At 37.9% G+C, this 25,248-nt stretch overlaps 1 protein-coding gene across 1 annotated transcript in view; it reads left to right on the top strand.

The window, feature by feature from the left end:
* The first annotated feature begins 6,002 nt into the window (after positions 1–6,002).
* NPHP3 (nephrocystin 3) overlaps positions 6,003–25,248 on the top strand; it is a 43,553-nt gene continuing 24,307 nt past the window's right edge. The window contains exons 1-9 of the mRNA XM_051961581.1: positions 6,003–6,401; positions 11,366–11,491; positions 12,586–12,736; positions 14,620–14,772; positions 16,763–16,896; positions 18,455–18,615; positions 21,281–21,437; positions 23,049–23,123; positions 24,431–24,610. Of these exons, the coding sequence (XP_051817541.1) occupies positions 6,003–6,401; positions 11,366–11,491; positions 12,586–12,736; positions 14,620–14,772; positions 16,763–16,896; positions 18,455–18,615; positions 21,281–21,437; positions 23,049–23,123; positions 24,431–24,610 (1,536 nt within the window). The remainder of the gene's footprint in view (positions 6,402–11,365; positions 11,492–12,585; positions 12,737–14,619; positions 14,773–16,762; positions 16,897–18,454; positions 18,616–21,280; positions 21,438–23,048; positions 23,124–24,430; positions 24,611–25,248) is intronic.

Below are 25,248 nucleotides of genomic sequence, written 5' to 3'. Positions count from 1 at the left end.
CACTCCCTTTTCCACTAAGGACCCCTCTGCTTCGGACTCAGGCATATAGTCCAACCAGATCCATTCCTAAAGACCTTTTATAATAAGAGGGAGAAGAGATTCTCTTTTCCTGCAGGCTCTGACTTTTTGAAATCCTTACCATGGTGAGGGAAAACTATTTAAAGCTTAGTTTAAGGTTCAAGTCTACAGTTTTTTGAAAAAGGACATTTCAAAAATTACTTGATATACAATATAAATCATGTACAGGACAAGTATGTATCTCCTACACACAAAAGAAATGCTAAACATAAAATTTACACACACACACAATTAAAACAGGATCCAAAAACTTTTGGGAGGTTGACACTTAAGCATCATCAGAATATGAAGCAGCTTGTGGGAGTTCTGATCATACTTTTATTTCACGTCAGTTTTGCCTATCCAAGCAATACCCAATACAATTGCTGACAAAATAGCCAGGTTTGTGCCAAGCCTTTTGCTTTTTTTTTTTTTTTTTTTTTTTTTTTTGCTGAGGCAATTGGGGTTAAGTGATTTGCCCAGGGTCACACAGGTAGGAAGTGTTACGTGTCTGAGGTCAAATTTGAACTCAGGTCTTCCTGACTTCAGGGCCAGTGCTCTATCCACTGTGCCACTTACTGCCCCCTTTTCCGACCATTTTTCCCCCCAAGACTTTTGTCAAAGACCATCCTCTCCACTGCAGAAGCTTCCCTTTCACCAGCCAGCTATCATCATTGAATCCAGGACCTTTCAAACTCATAAAGTCACCTCCTAGATTGGTCACTTCCACCTCAATGCTAATATCCAATCACCTTCTCAGAAAAACAACAGAAAAAGCGGTGAGAGTTCCAAACCCATCTCTTTACTACTGTTATAGCTCAAGGGAAGATCACAGAATCCCCCACAATTCTTTGCATCAAACCAAAGCAAAAATTCCTTTTAGGGCTGTGCTACTGTATCACTAGAAATATCCAGAAAATTCATCTTATCCCCAAAAGTTACAATGATGAGTCATCATCTCTCATCTATTCCCACTTCTCTCCTCTGACATTACACCATTCTGGCATAGGACTTCAGCACCTCCTATATTGCAATAGTCTGCCAGTTGGTTTCTAAGTCTCTCATTGATCCATATTCCACTCAGCTATCAAATAAATCTGAGTAAAGTTTGGGGACAGCTCGGTGGTGCTGTGGATACAGCACTGGGCCTGGAGTCATGAAGACCATGAGTTAACTTCAGATCCTTACTATCTGTGTAAGCTTGGGCAAGTCACTTACTGCTGTTTGTCTCAATTTCCCCATCTGTAAAATGAGCTGGAGAAGGAAATGGCAACCCACTCCAGTATTTTTGCCAAGAAAACCCAAAGAGTCAGACATAAGTGAAATGAAAAAATAACAATATAAAATATTTTAAAGCTTCCAGTACATCATATGTATGTTATCCATTTTGATCTCCATGATAGTTCTATGATGTTTGAAGGCTATTGTTGTTTAGTCATGTCCAACTCTTCATAACCGCATTTGGGGTTTTCTTGGCAAAGATACTAGAGTAGTTTGCTTTTCTTCTCCAGCTCATTTTACAGATGAGGAAACTGAGGCAAATAGGATTAAGTGACTTGTCTAGAGTCACACAGATGCTAGTACCTGAGATCAAATTTGAACTCAGGTCCTCTTGATTCCAGGACCAGTGATCTATCCACTGCCCCACCTAGCTGACTCCTTCATTACTATAGTTAATCATAATGTTCCTGCCTCAACCCTACAATCTTTTCTCCATACCTACCAAGACTCTTTTCTTTGTGATGTGTCAGTAAAGAAGGTCCCATTCTTCTCTTAGAGTTATTGGCTTTGCCAAGGTCTCCAGTGTGATCTGCTTTATTATACATATACATATATAAACATATATGTGTATACACATATGTAACAGACATGTTTATATATACACATGTGTATATTTATATGCATTTAAATAAAGTTATTACATGTATCCTATATTATAAGGTACATAATACATACACCTAAATATCTGTATGTATATGTCTAGGGGAGGGAAAGTGCTTTGGAAAATTAAAGTTCTGAATAAATATTATCTGTTATCATCTGGTATCATTTGATCATGATGACCTTCCTTGGGAACCCAATTCAGCTTCCCTGGCAGTGGCTCACAACTACTGAAACCTTATCCCGAATACCTCATCTTTGAATGACAATATAATATATTCCACCAAGATATTTAATTGAAAGAACTTTTTAGGTTATGTTTTGAATAAGAAGAACAAGGGAGAGAAAGGCTCAGTGCTCAAAGTAAATGATATAAGAGAATCAGATAGCAGAGAGAAAGAATCACGCAGTGCCTATTTTTCTTCTGTCTAAGAGAATCATCCTGCCAAAAAAAAAAAAAGATAGCACAAAAATTATTATAAGGAGTTGAAATCCAAGATAAGGGAAGCCATTGTAAGAAAACACCTCGCTAGTCTAGAATGAGTTTGAGCTATTTGGTCTGGACAAAGGATATCCCAGAGTATAAAAAAAGCTTTAAAGATGTGATTGCTCATATGCTAACGATCTTTGAGAAAGCATTGAGAGGTGCTACAGAATTAAGCGAGTAAATGTTGCCTTATTTTCAAAAAGGGAAGGAAGGTGAGATCTCCTAACTACAGACCAGTGGGCTTCCTTTCCTCTCCTGAGACGGAGGTCGAATGAAGGCTGGTTGACCAGTTGACAGGATGTCACAGGGCAGGTTCAGATACCGGATGACCTCTAAGATTCCTTCCAACTATTAGCATCTGTGCTTTTATTATATCACAGCTTGGCAAATGTATTTTACATTTTCATTTGGATTGCCTCCAAGTTCTGGCACATTGTCAGAAGGTTAGAAAATAAAAACTGCTCTCTGAATCCCTTACAATAACTGAAGGATCCGACTTGATAACCAATATCTTCTTTTTGTCTCCCCTAAGTAAATGAAAGATGAAAATTAGTCTCAAGGGCTGAAAGAATACATATACATTTCTAGAATCTATGAAATATAAATAGTTAAAGGGGTAGGGAAAACAATCATATTTTATGTGTCTTGGGGGGAACATGTAAGCAATAAATTACACATGAAATAAGACAAGTTTGATGCGACGGACATTCGTTAAATTTGGAAGTAAGCACATCACAAGTGGTTACATTTCAAGGAAAAGAAATAACATCATGGTGCAAGTCAGGAAATGTTTCTTGGAAGAAGAGATTTCTGAGCTGAGCCTTGAAGAAAATTAGGATTTGGATTGATGGTTAGAAGGGAGATTACATTTCAAGAAAGATAAAATAACATTAGTCATCACAGAAGTGAGAACAAATATATTGTGGGAAAGAAATAATGAGATCAGATTGCCTAGAACAAATGAAAACTGTTAGGGAGTAAGAAACGATGCTGGAATAGTAAAAGATTAGAAGAGGTCCGCACTTAACAAAGAGCTGAATTGAGTTTGGATTTGTTCCAATAAGCAACGGGAAGCCACTACTTTTGAGTGGGGGAAGGACTTAATTAAATCCTCCACTAGTTATGAAATTCTCAAATATATCTACAGAAGAGGTTTTTATTGCTTTTTTACCTACATAAATAATCATAAATAATAACTGATTTCTAAGTATTCCTGACTTTTCTCATTTGGAAATTCTTATCTTTGTCTTTTGCTCGAGCTTCTCCTTATCCTGGGGCTGTTAGCTGGCGCCATGATGCAAAGGGTATTGGATCTGAAGTCAATTCAAATGTAGCCTCAGACCCTTACCAGCTGTGTGACCCTGGGCAAGTCACTTAATCCTGTTGGCCTCAGTTTTCTCATCTGTAAAAATGGGCTGGAGAAGCCCATTGGAAGCCCATGGAATGGATTTACCAAGAGAACCTCAAATGGGGTCATGAGGAGTCAGAATTGAAGGAAAACTATTAAACAATCTCTCCTACATTATCTCTAACTTGTCAGTTCTTCATCATTTTACCAATCCATCTGTCCTTCACACCACTGCCAAAGTAATTTTCCTAATGCAAAGCTCTGACCACATTATTGTCCAACTGAAAAATTTTAAATGAATACTCCCAGGCCAATTGAATAAAACAGTAACTACTTACTGGAAATTGAATTAATGTGCATCAGTTGGGGAATGGCTGACTAAGTTTTGGTACATGAATGTAATGGAATATTATTGTCCTAGAAGAAATGATGAGCAGGTTGACTTCAGAAAAGCCTGGAAAGATTTACATGAAATGATGCTAGGTGAAATGAGCAGAACCAAGAAAACATTGTACATAGCAGCAATAAGATTATTGGATGATTAATTGTGATGATCATAGCTCTTTTCAACAATGAAGTGATTTTAGGGCAAGTCCAAGAGACTTGGAATGGAAAGAGCTATCTGCATCCAAGGAGAGAACTATGGAGACTGAATATAGCTCAAAGCATAGTGTGTTTATTTTTGTTGTTGTTAGCTTGTTTTTTTTCTCTTTTTTTTTTCTTTTTGATCTGGAGATATATTTAGAAGAATTGCACCTTTAATCTTTATTGGATTGCTTGTTGTCTAGGGGAGGGGAGAAGAGAAAGGGAGGGAGAAAAATTTGGAACACAAGGTTTTGCAAAGGTGAATGTTGAAAATTATTTTTGCATAAATTTGGGAAAAATAAAAAGCTACTTTAAAAAATAAAATCTAAACATTTAAAAAAATGCTAACTCCCTTTTAGGTAGGCAGTTCAAACAATGCCAGATCTGGAATCAGGAAGACATCTTCCAGAATTCAAATCTGATCTTAGAGACTTCCTAGCTGTGTATTCTCTGCAAGTCACTCAACCTCATCAATGTCCTTATCTGTAAAATGAGCTGGAGAAAAAAAAAATGGCAGATTACTTCAGTATCAATGCCAAGAACACCCCATGTGGGGTCGCAGAATCAGACACAACTGAACGGCAATATATATGTATTCATTAAATGTTTGTATACATGTAAGCTTTAATGCTTAAAATCCACTAAGACATTTGAAACAAGGTATATATACATATATTCGGATATAGACATATATATCACTTAATATACTGAGAGGAGGGCAAAAATTCACCCAAAAACATGTCCTGCAGGTTTTGAACACTTCTATTTGTTCCCAGTTTAGTGAGACTGGGCAAAGGGGGCTCATAGCCCTGCTCTGGGCAGGAGCCAAAAGGAGGAAGAGTTTTCTCTCTTGAGTTTAGGATACAGCGGGTCTGCCAGCCCTGTGCTGAGGTGACTCCTGAATGGCCAGAGGAGGTGAGATAAAGGTGGAAAGCAGGAGAAAGAGAAGGGAGAAGGAGATGGTAAAGAGATATATGGTAGATGAGATGGTAAGGAGATATATAGGAGGATAGAGGGAGCAAGATGTGGAGGAAGAATACAGAAGGGAGGAACAGGGAAAGAGAGGAGGTGGAAGAAGATGAAGAGAAAGGAGAGGCGAGGAGAACGGGAGATATGGAGGAAGAGGTAAGGATGAGAAGAGATATAGAGGAGAAATGGAAAGGAGGAGAGATGGAAGGGGAGGAGGGAAGAAAGGAGGAGACGTGGAGGAAGAAGCAATGGAAGGGAGAGGAAGAAGACAGATGGAGGAGGGAGATAAGGAGGAGAGCCCAGGCCACTGACGGGACACCCAGGAGAGGAGCACCGGCCGAGCGGAGCGGGGCAGTGGGGCTGTGCGCCAGTCCCCGAGCCTCCAGGCCACGCCCACGAACACTGCCCTGGGATGGGGTTGGAAACGTAGGAGGAGGGGAGTTTGAGGGAAGGGGTGGGGAACCCACGGAGTGGGGAGCACAAGGGGGCGGGGCGCCGAGGGGGTGGAGAGTTAGAGGGAATGGGATGCTCGGGGGGAGGGGCGCCGAGGGGGTGGGGAACATGAGGGGTGGAGAGTTAGAGGGAATGGGATGCTCGGGGGGAGGGGCGCCGAGGGGGTGGGAAGCCGAGGAGGTGGGGCGCTCCTAGGGGTGGTGCCGGGGTCTGGGGCTCGCCATGGGGACCGCCTCGTCCCTGGTCAGCCCCGCTGGCGGGGAGGTGATCGAGGACACGTACGGGGGCGGCGGGGGCGAAGCGTGCGAGATCCCGGTGGAAGTGAAGCCCAAGGCCCGCCTGCTGCGCGGCTCGTTCCGCCGAGCCGGGGCCGCGGGGGCCGGGGCCGGCGCGGCGGCCGGGGCCGGGACCGGGGCGCGCGGCGCGGGCGGGCTGCTCGGGGCCAGCTTCAAGTCCACGGGCTCGTCGGTGCCCGAGCTGGAGTACGCGGCGGCCGAGTGCGAGCGGCTGAAGAAGGAGTACGAGATCTTCCGGGTCAGCAAGAACCAGGAGCTGCTGGCCATGGGCCGCCGGGAGGCCAAGCTGGACACGGAGAACAAGCGGCTGCGGGCCGAGCTTCAGGTGACCGGGCGCGCCGGGCCCGAGACCGACGGCCAGAGAGGACCGCGGGGGCCAAGGGGGCAAACGGAGGCGTGCAGGGGCCTCTGAGGCCAGAGGGGGAAACTGAGGCCCAGAGAACCGTAACGCTAGAACTTGAAAGGACTTAGGAGGCCATCCAGCCCCTCCCTCGTTTTACTGAGGAGGAAACAGTCTCAGAGAGGAACATAGGATCCCACATCTAAAGCTGGAATCGATCTAGTCATTTTCCAGACAAGGAAACTGAGGCTCAGGCAGCTGAAATTGTCCCAGGTCACAGGGCCAAGTGGCAAAAGCAACATTTTTAGTCCCGGTCCTATGAATGAGACCCTCGGTGCTTTTTTCCACTGTACTCCCTTCCCTCTAAGGTAGCTTTTTTTTCGCTACCGCCTCAACTAACCCTCCAAGTCCCTTTTGGTAGCTGTCATCATTCATTCAGGCCCCTTCTGTGGAGCTAAAAGGATTTTCACTCTCCTGTCTGTGATGGCTGTCGGCCATCCTCTCCGTACCGTATTCTAGCAGGGCTCCCAATCTGAGGTATCCTGTGTGGAAAACCCCCCCAAAAGTATATTACCTTATCGCAATTGTTTACTTGTGCTTGTGATCCCTGTTAGGGTTTTTGTTTGTTTTTTGCAGAGACTGGAGTATTTCCTTCTCCAGCTCATTTTACAGATGAGGAAACTGAGGCAAACAGGGTTAAGTGATCTGCCCAGAGTCACACCACTAGCAACTGTTAGAGACTAGATTTGAACTGGGGAAGATGAGTCTTTCTGACCCCAGGCCCAGCATTCTAATCACTGCACCTCCTAATTGCCACTTTAAATAATTTTATTTTTTGTGCATTTTCATAGTAAACTGCATAATTGATTTCATTTCTTATAGAATGAGGTAGAGAGGGCTTTTTTGATATCTAAGGAGTACAAACTGGAAAGGTTTGAAAATCCCTCTATTAGAAGATCTTTCCTGAAAATTCATCCCTCTGTGGCTGGCTAGCTTGGTGGCAAATGAAACTGGTCCTAAGGCCATTAGCTCTACCTGAAAACATTATCACTTGATAAGAATGACCAAAAGTTATAATCTGCCGGGATGGCCTTTGGGGTCGCCTCCTCCATGTCTACTCTTCTATCCTTCAGTTCATCTCAGGCCCAGATGGACCATCAGAGTAAGACATTGGTGAAAGCTGTAATGGCCTTACGTGTCCCATTAAGGCATAAACAACAAGAGACCTGAAATAATGATCGTTAGTTCTCAACATCTCCAGATAGTATCAGAAGGTCTTCAGCATCCATCTAGAGCAATAGATACCTGAGGTCGGATCTTTGCCAGAACTTGAGTCCTTCTGACTCCAGAGCCAATGTTCCAAATACTGAGCCACCTAGTTGCACCTCCTCCCCCCAATTCCTCTTCTACATGAATGTAGCTATCTTGTCGCTCCTAAATCCTCTCATCTCTAGCCTAAACATGCCCAATTCTTTCTTCATTTTTCAGCTTCTTGGAAAACCTAATTTTCTTCACTATAATAAATTCAGAGCTAAAAAAGTTCTTGGAGATAATAAGTCAATTCTTATTTTACAGATGAGAAAACCAAGTCACAGATAATAGTGACATCTCCAAGGGCACACAGAGCCAGGATCAAAATTCCAAATAGTCTGAATCCAAATCTAATATTTTTCTGCCTGAGCGTTCCACCTGGCTTTTTCATCATAAGAAAGTTCAAAAGACTTACCTTAATTTAAAGAGAATATCAGTCTCTGTTGCAGATGTGCCCACTCATATTTGTGTCCCTGTGTTTGGTCTCACAAAGATTTTTTATCAAGATCCTCTATCAGTCAATAAGCATTTAATGCCCCCCCCCACATCCCTCAGGTTCTAGGAATTGTGCTAAATGCTGGAGATACAAAGACAAAATGGAAACAGTTCCTACTCCAAGGGAGCTTTCCTGCTTGCAGGGGAAACATATTACATCTAAATTACAAAATACAGGGTATCCCAAAAGTTAGACTGCAGTTTTAATCTTTAGTAGCTTAAAATTGCTCTAAAATTTTTAGAACATCCTTTGTGTGTATATATATGATATATATATATATATATATACATATATATTATATAATTACATAATATATGACATACACATATATTGTAAAGATCTCATCTAGGCTACCCCCACCCCCATTTTATAGATGAAAAAAAGATTGTTTTTGTTCTTCATTCTCAAAAAGGACCATGACATCAGGGAAGTGGTGCCATGATAGGCATGTAAATTGGATTTCAGTGAGGGAGGCTGTGCAAGGTCAGCTGCCTCACTTTCCCCTCCAGAACCATCTGGATCCAGTGACAAGATATGGATCAGGGGGACTGAAAATAGCCCTGGATGCAATGAGAGCGCTTGGCCTTTTTAAGTTAAGGTCTCAACAGGTCTCAGTTTGTCTGGGATCACATCCATTCACTGATTAAGTCTAGATGGCAATTGATGCAAAGAATCTCCTCTTTCACCTACTCCAAAAAAATCTAAATGAATGAACGAATATGGGAGGGAAAAATCCTCAGGGTTTCTGGCCAAAGCATTCAATCTGACCTAATTAGAACCAAATGGGGCTTGTCCTAAGTTCTATTGGTGGCCAATTAGAAGCAGATTGGTTTTGGCTTAAGGCTTGGTTCTTAAGAAAGAAATCTAGCTAATAAATTCTAAGATACAGAGACATGAAAATCTGAGGCCCAGTGAGGTAAAATGATGGATCTAAAGTTATACAGGTAGTAATGCAATAGTATAGGTGAAGGGACTTAACTCTGGAAGCAAAAGTCCTATGTTTAAATCCCATCTCTGACATTTAATATCTATATGTCCTTGACCGTGTTTCCTCAACTGTAAAATAATGAGGTTGGAATATTTCACCTCTGAGGTCCCTCCGTTCTACATCTGTGACCCAAGATAGTGGGATCTCTGTACTTAAAGCAGCACCATAAAACCTTGGCTATCTAAAACTCATAGGCAGTGAGTTCTGTATAACCCAGCTTTCTAGAGTTCTGAAATTTTACCCCTGTGAGTACTGAAACTCTTTGAAAAATTTGAGTCTTTTGCATCTACATAAAACCAATTCCACAGGATCTTGCTTTCATAAACAGAACATCTGGAACACAGGTGCTTCTTAGACTGTTGTATATCCTAAGGCGAAATACTTTCAATATGAGTCTGGAGATTCACAGTAAGTAAATCTCATACACCTGGATGTACTTGGAGATTGTGATATCAATTTTTACTATCTCAGAGACCTTTATTCTCTTTCTTCTTTTACTGTCCACTTGATTCCTGGCTGAACGTGGAATGGGTATGATTCCCTAAAATTCTGCAACAATGTGTGCCCAGCATACTTTAAAAAATTCATGCCCCTTCACTCAGCCTTCAAGGTCTTCCATGACCTGGCGCCACCCTGTCAGGAGCCATCTTCAGTTGTCTTGAGTTTTGTCCTCCAGAGGAGAGGCTGATGACTTTGCACAGCCCTGCCTTACTTAAATCCAGCTCACTTGAAAGTCAAGATATCACCTTTCTGATGTCATTGATCCTCTTCAAGGATGAAAAATGATTTAAGATACCTTTGATGGGAACACAGGCATTCCCAGACTGCCTTTATTATTATCTTCAAGGCAGTCTCAACGTCTCAATATACATCCTTGTTCCCACCTTTATTTCCCCTTCTCTCTTGAGAAATGCCCAAGATTATATTTTCCCTTTAAAAGATGTAGTTATGAAAAGTCCTTTGCTAAGTCCTTTTCTGGACTAAGCCCACTATGAAGTACTCCCTCCTCCTTATAGAATCTTCCCTTTAATGATGTCTTTCCCCTTATTACTGCTAACTCTGGTTAGTCTACTAAACTGCTATGTAGATTTAGCCTGCCAGTCAATGATGTACTAACACATCATGGCATATTCCTTTAATGGCTTCTTCCAACTTCTTTCTTTGTAACTTTAGTGCTCTCCCAAATTTGTTTCATATTTATCACTCCTGGTGACTCTTTTACTTCTTCATTTTGTCTGAAATCTCTTCTCCTAATTAAATGTACCTTTGGGCTAAGGAGGAAAAAGGATGAACATTTGAAATAAATGTTATCTCACAGAGCACTCATCCATGTGTGTTATATTCCCTCATAATTCTGCAGCAACTTGCCATCCCCAACACACATCCTCCATCGTTATACACCTTAATGCTTTTGCTCATGTTTTACTCAATATTCAGGAGGAATAGCTCAGTAAATATTATAGCTTATTCCACAGACTTAAAAATAGCCTTCAGATAGTTCTGTGTGTGTGTTACACATACAGGTTTTCATCAGGATTTATCAATTATTTTTTAGCAGTAAGTTACAAGGACATGCTAATTACCACTAGTTTGCCGTACTTTCTAGTGGTCACATGTCTGATTTTCAAATTTTGGCTTACAACCCCTGTCCAAAATAAAGAAGTAAGCCAAAAGGGTGGTTAAAGGCGCAAAACAGTAACCTGGGAACTGGATAAAACATACCTCTAACTGGTCAGAGAGCAGCTGAGTTTATATGGCCTCGTTCCCTCTGCTGCTAAAACCCTCATTGTTGCCTAATGTAGCTTATTTCCTTTCTCTTCTATCTCTAAGCATCTTAGGAAAATCCCGTGATAGCATTTTTCATGTTCAGCCAATGAAATGGGTATTTTTATTCTCATGTACAGTTGGGGCAAATGAGGCATGGGAAAACAAAAAAATTGACCCAGTGTTCTAAAAGAAAAAGTAACGGTTTGCTTCAAGGTCACAATTTCTCCTTGGGGCAATTCAGATAAGACATATTCAGTTTGGAGTTTCCTTGTTATATGTATAGTTAAAACAACTGTGTATTCTTGTTTTGTTATATAATAAAGCAACACAGAATTGCTCAGTGATACTGCCTGTCAGAGAGATTTACAAGATCATTGGTTTTTTTAGGCACTTCAGAAAACTTATCAGAAGATACTTCGAGAAAAGGAAAGTGCTTTAGAAGCTAAATATCAAGCTATGGAGAGAGCAGCAACATTTGAACAAGATAGAGATAAAGTTAAAAGACAATTCAAGGTAAATAAGTTCCTTTGATCCTTTATGTAGCTACAGGAGATAAATTCATAGGACTTTTGTGAAAGCCGGCTTAATGGCATCTTTTCTGGTCTGAAATGGAAGGAGCTTTAGAGATAACCTAGTTCACTTCTACTTTTGCAGATGAGGACACTCAATTCTTCCCATTTTTATGGAAACCAAAATCCTTAGTCTTTTTCTGAATTCAAAGAATGTCAGAATTGAAAAAGATCTTTGAGATCATTTACACTATCTAGAAATTTACTCGAGTAACATGGAGAAATCCAAGGAGATAACTGATGAATTTTAAACATTTTTAAAGGACCTGACAGGTGCCAAGCTAAGTTCTGGGGACACAAAGAAAGGCAAAAGATACTCCTATCTTTAAAGTACTTATAATCCCCCGGGGAAGACAACTTAACAAACAACTATGTACATAGGAGTTATACAGAGAACAAATTGGAAATAAGTAACAGAAGGAGGGTGTTGGCATTAAAGGGATCAGGAAAACCTCAGAGAAGATGAGATTTTAGTTGAGACTTGAAGGAAGCCAGGGAAGTAAGGGAGTAGAAATTAGCAGGAAGAAGGAGTATCTTTTGTGAGTAATAGCAGGGATCCAGAATCACTGAATCACAGAGAATGGGAGAAGAGGAAGATAGAAGAAAACAGGAAAGGGTTAAGAGGGCCAAAGTATGAGGGACATTGAAGGATGAGCAGGATTTTCTGCTCATCCTACAGATGATAGCAAGCATTTTTTTTTTTTTTTTTGGCTGAGGCAATTGGGGTTAAGTGACTTGCCCAGGGTCACACAACTAGGAAGTGTTAAATGTCTGAGAGCCGATTTGACCAGTTCTCCTGACTTCAGGGCTGGTGCTCTATCCACTGTGCTACCTAGCTACACTCAATAGCGAGCCTTTTAAATAAAGTCATTCAGGAAAATCTCAAATACCTGAGGTTATTCAGTTTATAAAAGAGAAGATTTTGAGGATCAACTTAATATTAGTTTCACATATCAAATGTTTTTATGAAATAGTCTTAGATTGTCATTCAACATTCTAGTTATGAAAAATATATTTGAATTTTTTTTCTTTTAAAAGATTTTTAGAGAAACTAAGGAAAATGAAATCCAGGACTTATTAAGAGCCAAGCGAGAACTGGAGGCCAAACTTCAGAGACTCCAGGCTCAAGGCATTCAGGTCTTTGATCCCGAGGAGTCTGATTCTGATGACAATTGCACAGATGTCACTGGTAAGATGTTTGAACACTATGTCTAATATTAATGAAGAGATGGTATTTAAAAATCATCTTCTAGTTAGCAATTCTTGATATTATGAAATAGGACAAGATTAATGCAATGGAAAAGTTCCTTTTAACTGCAACGTCAATTATCCAGAATAGAAATGTCAGACTCTTTCTGTTTGATCCTACAGATGATAGCAAGCCTTTCAAATAAGGTCACTCAGGAAAATTTCGTACACTTGGGGTTATTCAATTTTCAAAAAGGAAGATTTTGAGGATCAACTTAATATTGGTTTCACATATCAAATGTTTTTATGAAATAGTCTTAGATTGTCAGTCAACATTCTAGTTATGAAAAATGTATTTGAATTATTTTTTTCTTTGAAAAGATTTTTGGGGAAACTAAGGAAAATGAAACTTTCTGGAACTGCATCCAAATTACGGTGTAATTGGGAAATGTTTAACAAAGTAAATATAAATACAACATAGATAATGTTAATTTGTGGCAGTATGTGGCCACAGGAATCCCTTTCTATTTGAGTTTGACATTCCTAGTCTAGAAGACAATAAAAACTTTCAATAAGTTCTTTGTTTTCTTTAAAGGAGAGGATGCCTCTGAGCAGCAAAAATGCATAATAATGTCCAGGACCTAAAGCTCATGTAGTTTACTCCCAAAAGAGTCCCATGAGGCCCTTATTCAGAGTTTTCTAACTCTTAATTTAAATATAGTTCTTACAAGTCTATTGAATCATAAAACCAGGAGCATGAGTGCCAAAAACAGTTATACTAACAGTAGCAAAGGAAATATATAGATATAGATATAGATATATAAACAAATCAGATGCAAGATTGTAAAATGCATTATAATGAGTATACATTTAGTTTACATTTACATTAAATTAGTGCATTACATTACATAGTACATTATATTACAGAACCATATGCAGAAGACATCTCTATGGCAGTTGATGTTGATGATAATGAACCTGAATTGTTAATAAAAACTAGTTATATACAGATTTCTCTGTTTAAGAAGGCACAAGTCAGGGCAGCTACATGTCCCAGTGGAAAGAATACTGCTCCTAGAGTCAGGAGGACTTGAGTTCAAGTCTGGCCTTAGACACTTAACACTTACTAGCTGTGGGATCTTGGTCAAATCATTTAACTCCAACTGCCTTGTAAAATAATAAATAAGAAGACAAAAGTATATTGAAATATTTCTTTCCAAAATGAATAAAAGTTTTAGCATTTAAGGGGTTGACTTCATTTATTTAGAAAAATCACATGTCATACATCTCATTCTGATGATACCATTTAAATGAAGTGATACAATACATATTCAAGACTTAAGTTTTAAACCATTTTTTAAATAACAAAGATACATTGGCATTTTTGAAATTAAGACAGTATCTGAATCACTGGAGTACCTCCTATATCTCTGCAAAAGCTCCTGGTTTATATAAAGGATTTGAGCACATTCAGAAACTTTGGATATAGATTTTCTAGTTATGAATGCAAAAGAGGAAAATGTAGTAATTTTCAGAATTATGAAATGGAGCAAAAAAATCAATTTGACCTCTTTCCCCTAGTTTACATGTATATTGAGAATCCAGTAATTACAGTCTGCTTATTTATTTAATATGTACAAATGGTTATACAATTAGGTGCTTTTCTCCCTATTAAGATATGTTACTAATACTATTTGGCTCTTGTTTAGGTGGGTCTAGTTTCCAAGCTTTGGTATTATATCTCTCTTATAACTCTGTACAAGAAATAGGAATTCCTTAAATGAACATGATAAGTAATTAGGAAGCTAGTAAAGAAAAGATAACAGTAAGATTTTTTTTAAAAGCGGGCTTATTAAGTAACATTCTGTAACTTGTTCTTTTAAGCCACTGGAACTCAATGTGACTACTGGCGTGGCGGTGCCTTGGGGAGGGAGCCCTCCATAGGCAGTATGATACAGCTTCAACAGTCTCACAGGGGACCTGAGTTTGCTCATAGTTCCATAGATGTAGAAGGACCATTTGCAAATGTTAACCGAGGTAAGATACGCTTTGTTTTGCACTAACTTGATTGGCCCATGAGTGACCATTCCTATAATGCCCATTAATGTCAGTTTACTTTTTTTTCCCCTAAAGTAATCATGGATTTTCATTTCCCTGACCACATAATCACCACGTGTAACAGCATGTCTTTGCAGCATGGCCAACCAGTATTAGAGATGCAGGGTGTGGCCCCGAAACACAGTGCTCCTACCTGGTTTACCCAGGTGAAGGTTAGATTAGATTAGATTAGATTAGATTCACACAGAATTTAATCACTTATAAATCCATGGGGCAATACAGTTCAGTTGATATCTTCACTAAGGTGTATAAGAACTGTTTCTACTCCTGAATTTGTTAACAATGCAATAGAACATCAAGAATATGGCCAATGAGGGGTTGGCCCCCACTTGTTTTTAGTCTCTGATCCTGCAGAATGGGAGGTAGAAGTATGAGGTGGGTGGCCACTCAGGGTGACCTGGTACCTGAGACCTGAGTCTGGGTGACTCGCTGGACCTTTGAAATGAGCTTTTTAAGTTGAGCACAATACACTGGTAAGAAAAACTCTTTATCAGACACACTATATAAATATGTAAATATGAGTTTTGTTGTTACTATTCCTCCAAAAGTCCAGATGGCTTTTATCTAAATATCAACAGAATTTTACCACCCAAAAAATGTCTTTGGAAACAAGCACAACATCTTTACCAAAATCAAGGAATATACCCATCATCTTTTGAAAAAAGAGAGAAGGGGAATTATGAGATAGTCTCTGTGTCTCTTGGTTTTGCTTAACTATTTGTTATAAGGAAATTGAGGAATTTAGTGGCAGGCACATCCAAAAATGAGTTGGATATTTTAAAAAGGCATTAATAAAAACTTAATGATATTTTTTCTTTTAATTTTTATTTTGATAGCTTTATTAGAAATTGAATTGAAAATCAATGCAAATAATTGGATTTTTCAAAATCAATTTCTTGTGCTCCAATTTTTTTCTCCCTCCCTTACCTTCATACTCTCTCCTAAACAGCAAGTAATCCAATATATGTTAAATTTGTGCAATTCTTCCATGCATATTTCCACATTTATCATGCTGCACAAAACTTAATGATCTTTTAGCCAAATATCAAATAATTGCATATCCTTTTTTTCCCCCAACTCCTATCTTGGAAACAGAATAGTTTGTAGTTCAGTTGTTTTCATTCATGTCTGACTCTTCATGATCCCTTGTAAGATTTTCTTGGCAGGGATAGTAGAGTAGCTTACCATTTCCTTCTCCAGTTGATTTACAGATGAGGAAACTGAGGCAGACAGGGTTGAGTGATTTATTCAGGTTCACACAACTGGTTAAGTGTCTGAGGCTAGTTCAGTCATAAGCAATTAGATAAGCCCACAGGGCAGAGGAGGAGTCTGGCTTGACCAAGGTGATACTGAAAAAAATGTTCTCCTTACCTTTCAACTAACAATTGGTTGAAGTTCCCTTAGAATAGAAATCTCAGTAAGAGTTGACATCTTTGGATGGATCCACCAGTGGCTCTCATTATTCTGGGGAGGGTGGGGAATAGTCCTAGGTTGCAAATTGAAGAAGTTATTGATAACTTATAGTTACAACATATTCATCTAAAAGATCATTTCTACATTAATAAGTGGCCAAATAAACTGATGAATTTTTTTTCAAGTTTGAAGGAAGTTAGGGAAAGCTGGTTTTGAATTCTGCCACAAATGATTGCCAGTTGAGAGACTCTGTTTGAATAACTCAATTTCTCTGAGTATCATTTCCTTCCACTACACTGAGGATCATCATATACACAGTTCCACCCTCAGAGTGTTATTTTGATGCTCAAATGAGGTACTCTATGAAAAAGTGCTTTGCAAACTTGAAAGTACAGTAAAAAGTATCCATTAACTGTTATGATCCTCTTGTTGACTATCATTCAAAAGCTCGCTAGTGTTCCTTTTTTGAAAAAAATCACATTTCATTTATTTACAGACGACTGGGATGCTGCTGTGGCGAGTTTACTACAAGTTACTCCATTGTTCTCACATTCTTTGTGGAGTAATACAGTGAGATGTTACCTCATCCACACGAATGAAACACAGCCTGAAATGGACATTTTCTTGAGGGTGAGTATCTTATAAAACACAGACTCACTGAAATAATATCTGTACACTTCCTTTTAGAGAGCCTACCCTACTTCTAATCCAGATTATCACTTATCTTCTGTAATAGGAGATCTTATGCTATAGTGACTTGGGCCAACTTCTGGGGAGGCAAGATTGGCCACAACTGCAATTTAAGACCTTGACTTGCCATTGAAAGTTGCTATATGGATTGTCTCCCTCAGTAGAATTTGAGGTCCTTAAGAACAGGGATCATCTTTGTTTTTCTGTTTGGGTGCTCATACATAATAGGTTTTCAATAAATGCTTTTTCAGTCAGCAATTTCTTCCAGAGCCTTTGCACATAGTCCCACCAGTCCCCTGTTTCTTTCCCTTCTTTCCCTTGCTCTTGTTCTGTCCATATCTAGTAGGACTGAATCGGCTTCTGCCAGTTTGCAAGGTTGGAGAAAGACAGGATATTATTCTGAAAAGATTCTCTGAACCCTTGAAGCTCCCTAACCTAGAATCTTCCTCAGGCAGAGGAAAACCCAATTCCTATTTCATCACTCCCGGTTATTTGCATAGAGAGTTCCCTACGCTAAACATTTTCTACCCTCTGCCACTATAGTCTTAAACCAGGGGCATGTGGATAGATTTCAGGTGGTCTTGGATGGGAAAAAATACATCTTGATTTCATTGTTGTCCTTTGTATTTTCTTATATGCATTTAAGAATATTTTTCTGGGAATGCTTCTATAGGCTTCACAAAACTACCAGAGTTCCACAACACAGAACAAGGTTAAGAATTATCTTAGACACTTGCCAACATTATTATTAGAGATCTGTTCCCCATGTTTTTTGTTTTATTTTGTTTTCTTTTTTCTTTTTTTATTCTTTCAAGAATGGGTGCTAGGTTAGTGGAGACTCCTTTGAAACTCCAAAGGCAGGATTTTATTTTCTATCCAGAAGCACACATCTTTCTCCTGATTCCCCAATAATTGAATGTTACAGAAGTTGCAAATCCTGACTCTCCACCCCTCATTACATAGCTAGTCCCTGCCCCAAAGATGCCTACATTCTGGAAGGGGGGAAGATTAACAGTAATTCTCCATGTTTTTTCATAAGAAAATCCAAGATTCAAAGCAGATCAATATGTTGTTTTATCCTTGATTCTGCCACGATATTGAATGTTATTAAATATGGTGAACCTGAGATTACTTAGTATTTTTTGCCTCTGGGATTGCCATAATTTTTGAGAAAATGTTCATCTAGCAAATTTTGTCATTTTATTTTCTTTGTAATGAATGGATATCTACAAAGACTCAAAATGACTCATACACATAGTACTCATTCTGTGGAATGATAGGATTTAGAGCTGGAAGATCATCCAAATGCCCTATTTTACAGATTAGAACACAGAGGTCTAGAGAGGGCATGGCATGGGCATCTGGTGGCCAAACTGGATTGGAGGTCAGAATTTGCCCTGTGTCCCACTCCACATTGCTTTTACATAGTATGGAGCTACTAAGGCTTAACTAAATTTTTACTATACCATTCTTTCCTTTTTCTCATTTTTGCTATTAGGACTATTCACCCAAACTCCAAAGGATGTGTGAGACAATAGGATACTTCTTCCATGCAATTTATTTTCCAATAGAGAATGGAAATCATTATTTCAATGTAAGAAAATGGGAAATTGAGAAGAGTTCATTAGTTATTTTGTTTATTCATTTAACTTTGCCAAGGTAAGTATAATGAATCTACAGTTTATTATTAGTCTGAATTTTTGTACAGTAAACAGATTGCTAAAAATGAATTTAAAATATGCATTCTAATTTAATTTTTTATGTTCTTAATTTATGCTACTTAAAAAGTGTTCTAATGGCTCTTTATTTAATTGAAACACAAAATGTGCTTACTCATTCATCTTACCGAATGTATCTTAAATTCATTATCTCTATTGGCTAAGGACCATTTAAAGTCCAATATTCATTTCTTTGGTAAGAATAAAAATATAAATCACTTTCTCTGATTCATTCCTAAATTGCTACATGTAACTCAAAGGACATTTCAAATATACCAGGGGAGCTCATTATTTAAAAGACACCTCAGACTTCTAAAATGAAATTTTATTTTTGACCCCTCTTTTGCTTGCTTTTTAAATTGATTTTTGTATACTAAGTTTTTTTGTTTTAAAGACCATGTGTAATTAGGAATGAGAATCACAGACTATCAGAATTGAAAGGGCTTCTGATGATTATCTTCTCCAACTCATTCTCCAGAAAGAATCCCTAAGATAACATAACCCACTGTGGTTGTCCAGCCTCTGTTTGAAGACTCCCTTTGAGGTGAAACCTTATTTTTGGAAGAAAAGACAGTCAAGAAGAAATTGGAAAATATAGATGTTTCTTTACAGATTCTTTAAAATCTAGATTTAATTTCTTTATAGGCAAGGGTTCCTAATCTGCACCCTGAGATCTTGATAGCCATATTTCAATGCATTTGTTTTTCTTGATTATCCTGTGTTTTTAAAAAGCATTTTGAGAAGAGGCCTATAGGTTAAACAACCAAAGGGATTCATGATGTCAAAATAAAATGGTAAAGAACATTTCATATGAGCAATCTTGGGCAATTACATGTTTACCCTCACAGGGGATATTCAGGAAGAATTTAGGTGACCACTTATTGCTTATGTTTTTGGGGAGATTTTAGTTCCTGTATAGTCTGGACTATAGAACCTTGAGGGTTCCTTCTAACCCTGAAATTCTGGAAGTTCCCTTTTTTTAATAATTTCATTAAATCCTGTGGCTTCAATACCTATAACTAGCATCTTATCTATGATGTTAGCGGGAGATAGTGTGATAGTGAATAATTTATTTCTTCTTTTATTTTGGTTCTATCAGAGTTTTGTCTGGTTCTCTTTCTTAACTATAAAAAGTCATTTTTTTAAAAAATTAAAATCCATGGGGCAGCTAGGTAGTACAGTGGATAGAGCACTAGCCCTGAAGTCAGGATGACCTGAGTCCAAATCTGATCTCAGATACTTAACACTGTCCTGGCTATGTGACCCTGGGCAAGCGACTTAACCCCAGTTGCCTCAGCAAAAATAAATAAATAAATAAAACTTAAAAATTAAAATACAGCTATCAATTCAATTTCTTGTCTTCTATTCAATGTGTTCAATTCTACTAGTTCTCTAGTCAAAGCAAATATGATTAGACAAGTGAAAAGGGTCAGAGAAGAAGAAATTTGAGAAATGACTCATCCATGAAGATAGCAATAATCAGATTTTCACTTGAACAGATTTTGTTAAATACTTACTACAGACAGGGCACTGTGTGAAAAACTGAGCATACAAAGACAAAAATATGGCTACAGCAGGGACACAGATGAGGGAGGAGAAGGCCTGGGGGAAGCCTCAGAGCAGAGAGTACCTGAGCTGATCTTTGAAGGACGATCAGTATTCTGGAAGGATGAGCCGATGAGGGACTATGTCTCAGAAAGGAGGTGTTGCTGTGTGAGTGCATGTCAGTCGGTCTTTAAGTGTTTAAGAAGTATTCAAGAAGTGCTTCCTATGTGCTAGTCACTTTTCTAAGTGTGGAAGATACAAAGAAAAGCAAAGACAGTCCCTGCCCTCGATGAGCCCATATTCTAATGAAAGGAGCCTTGCCAAGGCACAAGTGATTGCATTTGAGCAACAGCAAGTCTAATTTGGCTAGAACATAAAGCATAGAAAAGAAACTAATAGGAAATAAAAGCAGAAACTCGCTGAGTTGGAACTAGATGGTAGAAAACTAAGGGACTCGTTAAAGAGTAAATCGGAACATATGAGATAAATACAGAGAAGAGGGAAGGTAAGCTCAGTGGGGATAGTGGATGTGTTGTTCTTAAAAGGAAGCTGGGAATTCTGAGAATCAGAGGTTGGGAAGGAGAGCATTCCAAATTTGGATAATATAACTGTGATCTATACTCCAGGAACATAGCAGTAAAGAAGCGAGAGAATGATGCTTGAGGGAATGGTTGAAAGTATCATGACAAACTTGTCACTTGAAAATAAATGGCATGGCTAAATTTTACATTTATAGCATGAGTTTGCTGTATTATGTTAAAAAGCTAAGTTACTGTTTGGCTCCAAATATTCTCTAAGTTTTATAGATATAAAGGAAAAAAAGGGAGTTCAGTTGTGATATTACAGTTTAAAGTGGCCCCCAGCATGTAAGTTATCATGATTTAAGAAAATTTTGCTTCTTGATCAGCACAAAATAATTAGAAAAATGTTTTTTTTTTGGTATCAGGGACTTTTATGAATAGTCTTTATAATCAAATCCATTAACGAAATTTAAGTTGATTGATTAAACTGTTTGCTGCAACAGTGTAATGTAGCACAAGAAATGCTGATTTCCAATCTAGCTGTTTGTTGGAGGACTGTGAAGAGGCATTTTTGAAAAACTCTGAAGGAAAGCCTCGATTGATCTATCATCGCTTGGAGGATGGCCAAGTCAGCTCTGACTCTGTCCAGCGGCTGATTGAACAAGTTTCTTACTTGAACAAAGCTAACAAGGCCAAGGTAAATTTTAAAGAAAATGACTCACGCATGAAGCCCCACTGCAGTAATGTGGAGAGGCTTGGTTGCACAACCACACAAATGATCTGGACCTTTGGTCCTGTACACTTGTTATAAGTCAGCCTCCTGAGTTGGGTTCTAGAGCAAGAGCAGCATCCTATGACTGGAAGTGGTAGCAGTGGCTAAGTGTGTTAGCCAAATTAGCAACTTATATTCCCCAGAGAGCCTTGTCATCCAGGGAAAGTCTAGGATCTACTTTTACCTCCATAGACCTAGAAGTAAGGGGGAAAGGAACATTTTGTTCATTTTTGCAGATTGCTTTTCCAAAAACATAGGAAAATTTAAAACAACTGATAATGATAATATTACTTTTCTCTGGCTCTATCCCATTGTTTCAGTGAGAACTGGATGAAGATGATGATGATGATGATATGATGCATACACCTTATACATTAATTTTCATTTGATCCTCAGAGATAGGTATTGATATTAACTCCATTTTAAGCTGAGAAAATTGAGGTTGAAAGAGATTAAATAAGATTAAATAAATAAATACTGTCTAGGGTCATGCAGCTAGTAAGTGAGCAAAGCAGAATTCATACTTGAACCTTCCTAATTTCAGATCCAGCACTAACCACTGAATTACCTTGCTCATTCTTGCATCATGAATGGCTGTATGTCAAGTCGAGTATCTATTTTAATTTGGAGTGTTAGCTTGATTGAACATATACCGAGAGAGAAAGATTTTTTTAACTTTATTTAGTTGATATTTAAAGTAAAATTGAAGACTTTTGTAGAAAATTGATGAGCTAGAAAAAAATAAACATAGCCAGATGCCAGAATTTTTCGTTCTTTAATTACAGGTTTTAGAAACTATGATTTACATATCAAATAAAGAAGAGCCTTAACAAAATAAAAAATTATATTCTTTATAGTATTTTTACTGTGAAATTATCACAATTTTTCCATTGACCTTTCTAGTATCCATATATTAGAATTAGTCATAACACGATTAATTAACTATATCCCCAGAAAGAAGATTATGCATTTATGGATATTTGTTTAAAGTTTAATATATGGTTTCAGAAAGTGTTATTCTCTAGATATTACTACTCTATAATTACAGATTTCTTTTAGAACATATCATGTTATCATGTATAGAAAACTGGTCTTAGAGCCAGGAAATCCTGAGTTCAAATCCCACCTCTGACACATCCTGGCCACATGTCCCTGGTCACATTACTAAATCCCTTTTGCTCTAGGCAGTCTTCTATAATCTATTATAATTTACAGATTCCTACAAAGTAGAAAAAAACTTTATGCTCTTTCATGAGGGCATTGCACTGGTGGTGGTGGTTGTTCCTACTCAAAGAGAATCAAAATGGCATCACTTTGTTGGGATCAAGGTACAGAGCGTTCGACTATGGCCAATGTGACCTCAGGAGGCTTTTCCACAGGTTGTGCACAAATAGTCCACATAAACATCTGGAGTGATTATGTCTCTAAATTTGGTCATCTTCTGTTTCTTTTGAGCTCCATCCAGTTAAGATTTTATGATTGTAAGTTCATTAAGTAATTCTGCACTTAAAACATTCTATCTCATTTTTTTTTCAGATAATTGACCACCAAGGAGAGCCTGCAGAAGGAGTATATAAAACTTATAATTATGTGGAAAAAATTATTAAACAGGTATATGGGTTTACAGGCATTATACTTAAGACTTGATATTAAGTATTCTTAGGTGATAATTTTCCATAAATTTGGTTGTTCAGGACAAAATCAGGTAAGAGAACTATTGGTTTTGTGGATTTTTAAAAACTTTATAAGACAGAACAATTCATTTTTCTTATCAGAGAAGGTATAATACATTTTCATGGCTTTTATCCATGATTTTTACTAAATGACTGGGAAAGTATTTTTCTTTATTCCTTGCCTAGCTCATAGAATTGTTTACTCTTGCTACAACTGTGAAGCATTTTGATATCTCCTTTTGAAAAGTGTTAGATAAATGGTAGTTTAAAAATCATACCTTGAGGTTATTTTACTCACAGATAGTTCTAAAATGCAGATAAAGTAGTTATTTCTGTATTATCTTATATGGTGTTAAAAATCTGACTTTGACAAACAAAATTAGAGAGTTAGAATTCTTGATGCAGGAAGTAAAAAAGGCAATATATAATAGTCTTGCTTTTTTTTTTTTTTTAAATAAATTCTGGATCTTCCTACCAGTATTTCACCCAGCTTAGAAATGCAGAGTCTATTCATAGATTCAATAAGAACATAAGAACTTTGACCTGCTCCATCTCTGACCTGGGCCACTTCACTCCTCCTTGGACTGCATAGTGGCCCTTCACTTAAGGAAGCCAGCCACATTAATGGGAAACTTAGTTCAGATACTTGATCATTGTAGCCCATTGCAGCTCAGAAAATTCACACAACAGAGAATCAATAGCCTTAGCTTCCCTGGTAGCCAGGGTTATAGACATATACCAGAATCTGTCTTCTAATGTGAGTTAGAAAGCTTGTAAGGCATTAGAGTTGGGATTCAGTGGTGTCCAGAGATTTTATCTGCTAACTCAAAGACTGAATTTCAGGTAGGCGCAACAAATAATATTCATTAATTTCACGGAGAATACGTAATAGCTCAATTCAGGATCAGGATCACAAAGTGAGGACCAACACAACCTTCTAGTTTCTAGACAAAATTAAGAAAACTTAGAAAGTATGTGTGTGTGTGTGTGTGTGTGTGTGTGTGTGTGTGTGTGTGTATGTTTGTGTGTGTGTGAGAGAGAGAAATCAAGCTCATGTGTATGTGTGATAAATTATCAAGCTCTAGCTTGATAGCTGAACACATTCACTCACTAGCAAAAATGATAAATTTTATAGCTTTTTATCTTATCTTTTTTTAGATCATGAATTATATCAGCCTTGAGTTTTAAAGAGACAAATGTGTCTTTATCCTTTCTGTTTTTATGTGGATGCTCTCTCTTGTTTAGGATATATTAGGCTTTGAGAACACAGAACAAGAAATGAAAGATTTGGACAATGAAGAGGATTCCACCATTCCAGAAGAAGAGGATTATGGTGACGTTTTGTGGGACATCCATGATGAACAAGAGCAAATGGAGGCTTTTCAACAAGCTTCTAATTCAGCATATGATCTAGGATTTGAGAAAGTAAGTACTTATATTACAGAGGCAAAAATAGTGACTTCATTAGAAAAAAAACCTCAAAATAACTTAAGTCTGATTCTTTGGATTGATTATAGGTAGCAGGAAATGAACAGAGCTTAAGTTAAGTCCCTAGAGTGACATGAAAGGCTTGTGAACATGAAATGAATTTTTATTTATTAATACCACACAACAAAGCAGAAAATCTTAAAAATCACTTGTTAAAAATATCCTTTATAATTTGTGAGCAAAATCTAGGAATCAGGACATTTCTTATCTCATTCTCTGCAATAACCCAATTCAGGATCAGGGTAACAAAGTAATTCAAAGGATAGTGAGGGCCAAACACTTCTAGTTTCTAGACAAAATTAAGAAAACCTGGGAAGCGTGTGTATATGTGTGTGTGATAAATTATATAATATAATAAATATATGTCAATAATAGCTTACATATAACATTTACTATGTGTCAGACACCATGCTAAACACTTTTACAATTATTATTTCATTTCATCTTCACGACAATTCTGGGAGATAGCTGTTTGCTCATTTGAGCTAAAAATTTTGAGATACTTGATAGAACTTGGATCAAGATCTGAAAACATCTAGATTAAATCCAAAGGACATTAAAAAGCATTAAGTACT

This window comes from Antechinus flavipes, chromosome 5 (assembly GCF_016432865.1).
Source record: "Antechinus flavipes isolate AdamAnt ecotype Samford, QLD, Australia chromosome 5, AdamAnt_v2, whole genome shotgun sequence".
Lineage (NCBI taxonomy): Eukaryota > Metazoa > Chordata > Mammalia > Dasyuromorphia > Dasyuridae > Antechinus > Antechinus flavipes.
The sequence above is the reverse complement of the archived record's forward strand: the minus strand, read 5'-3'. Positions and strand labels throughout refer to the sequence as shown.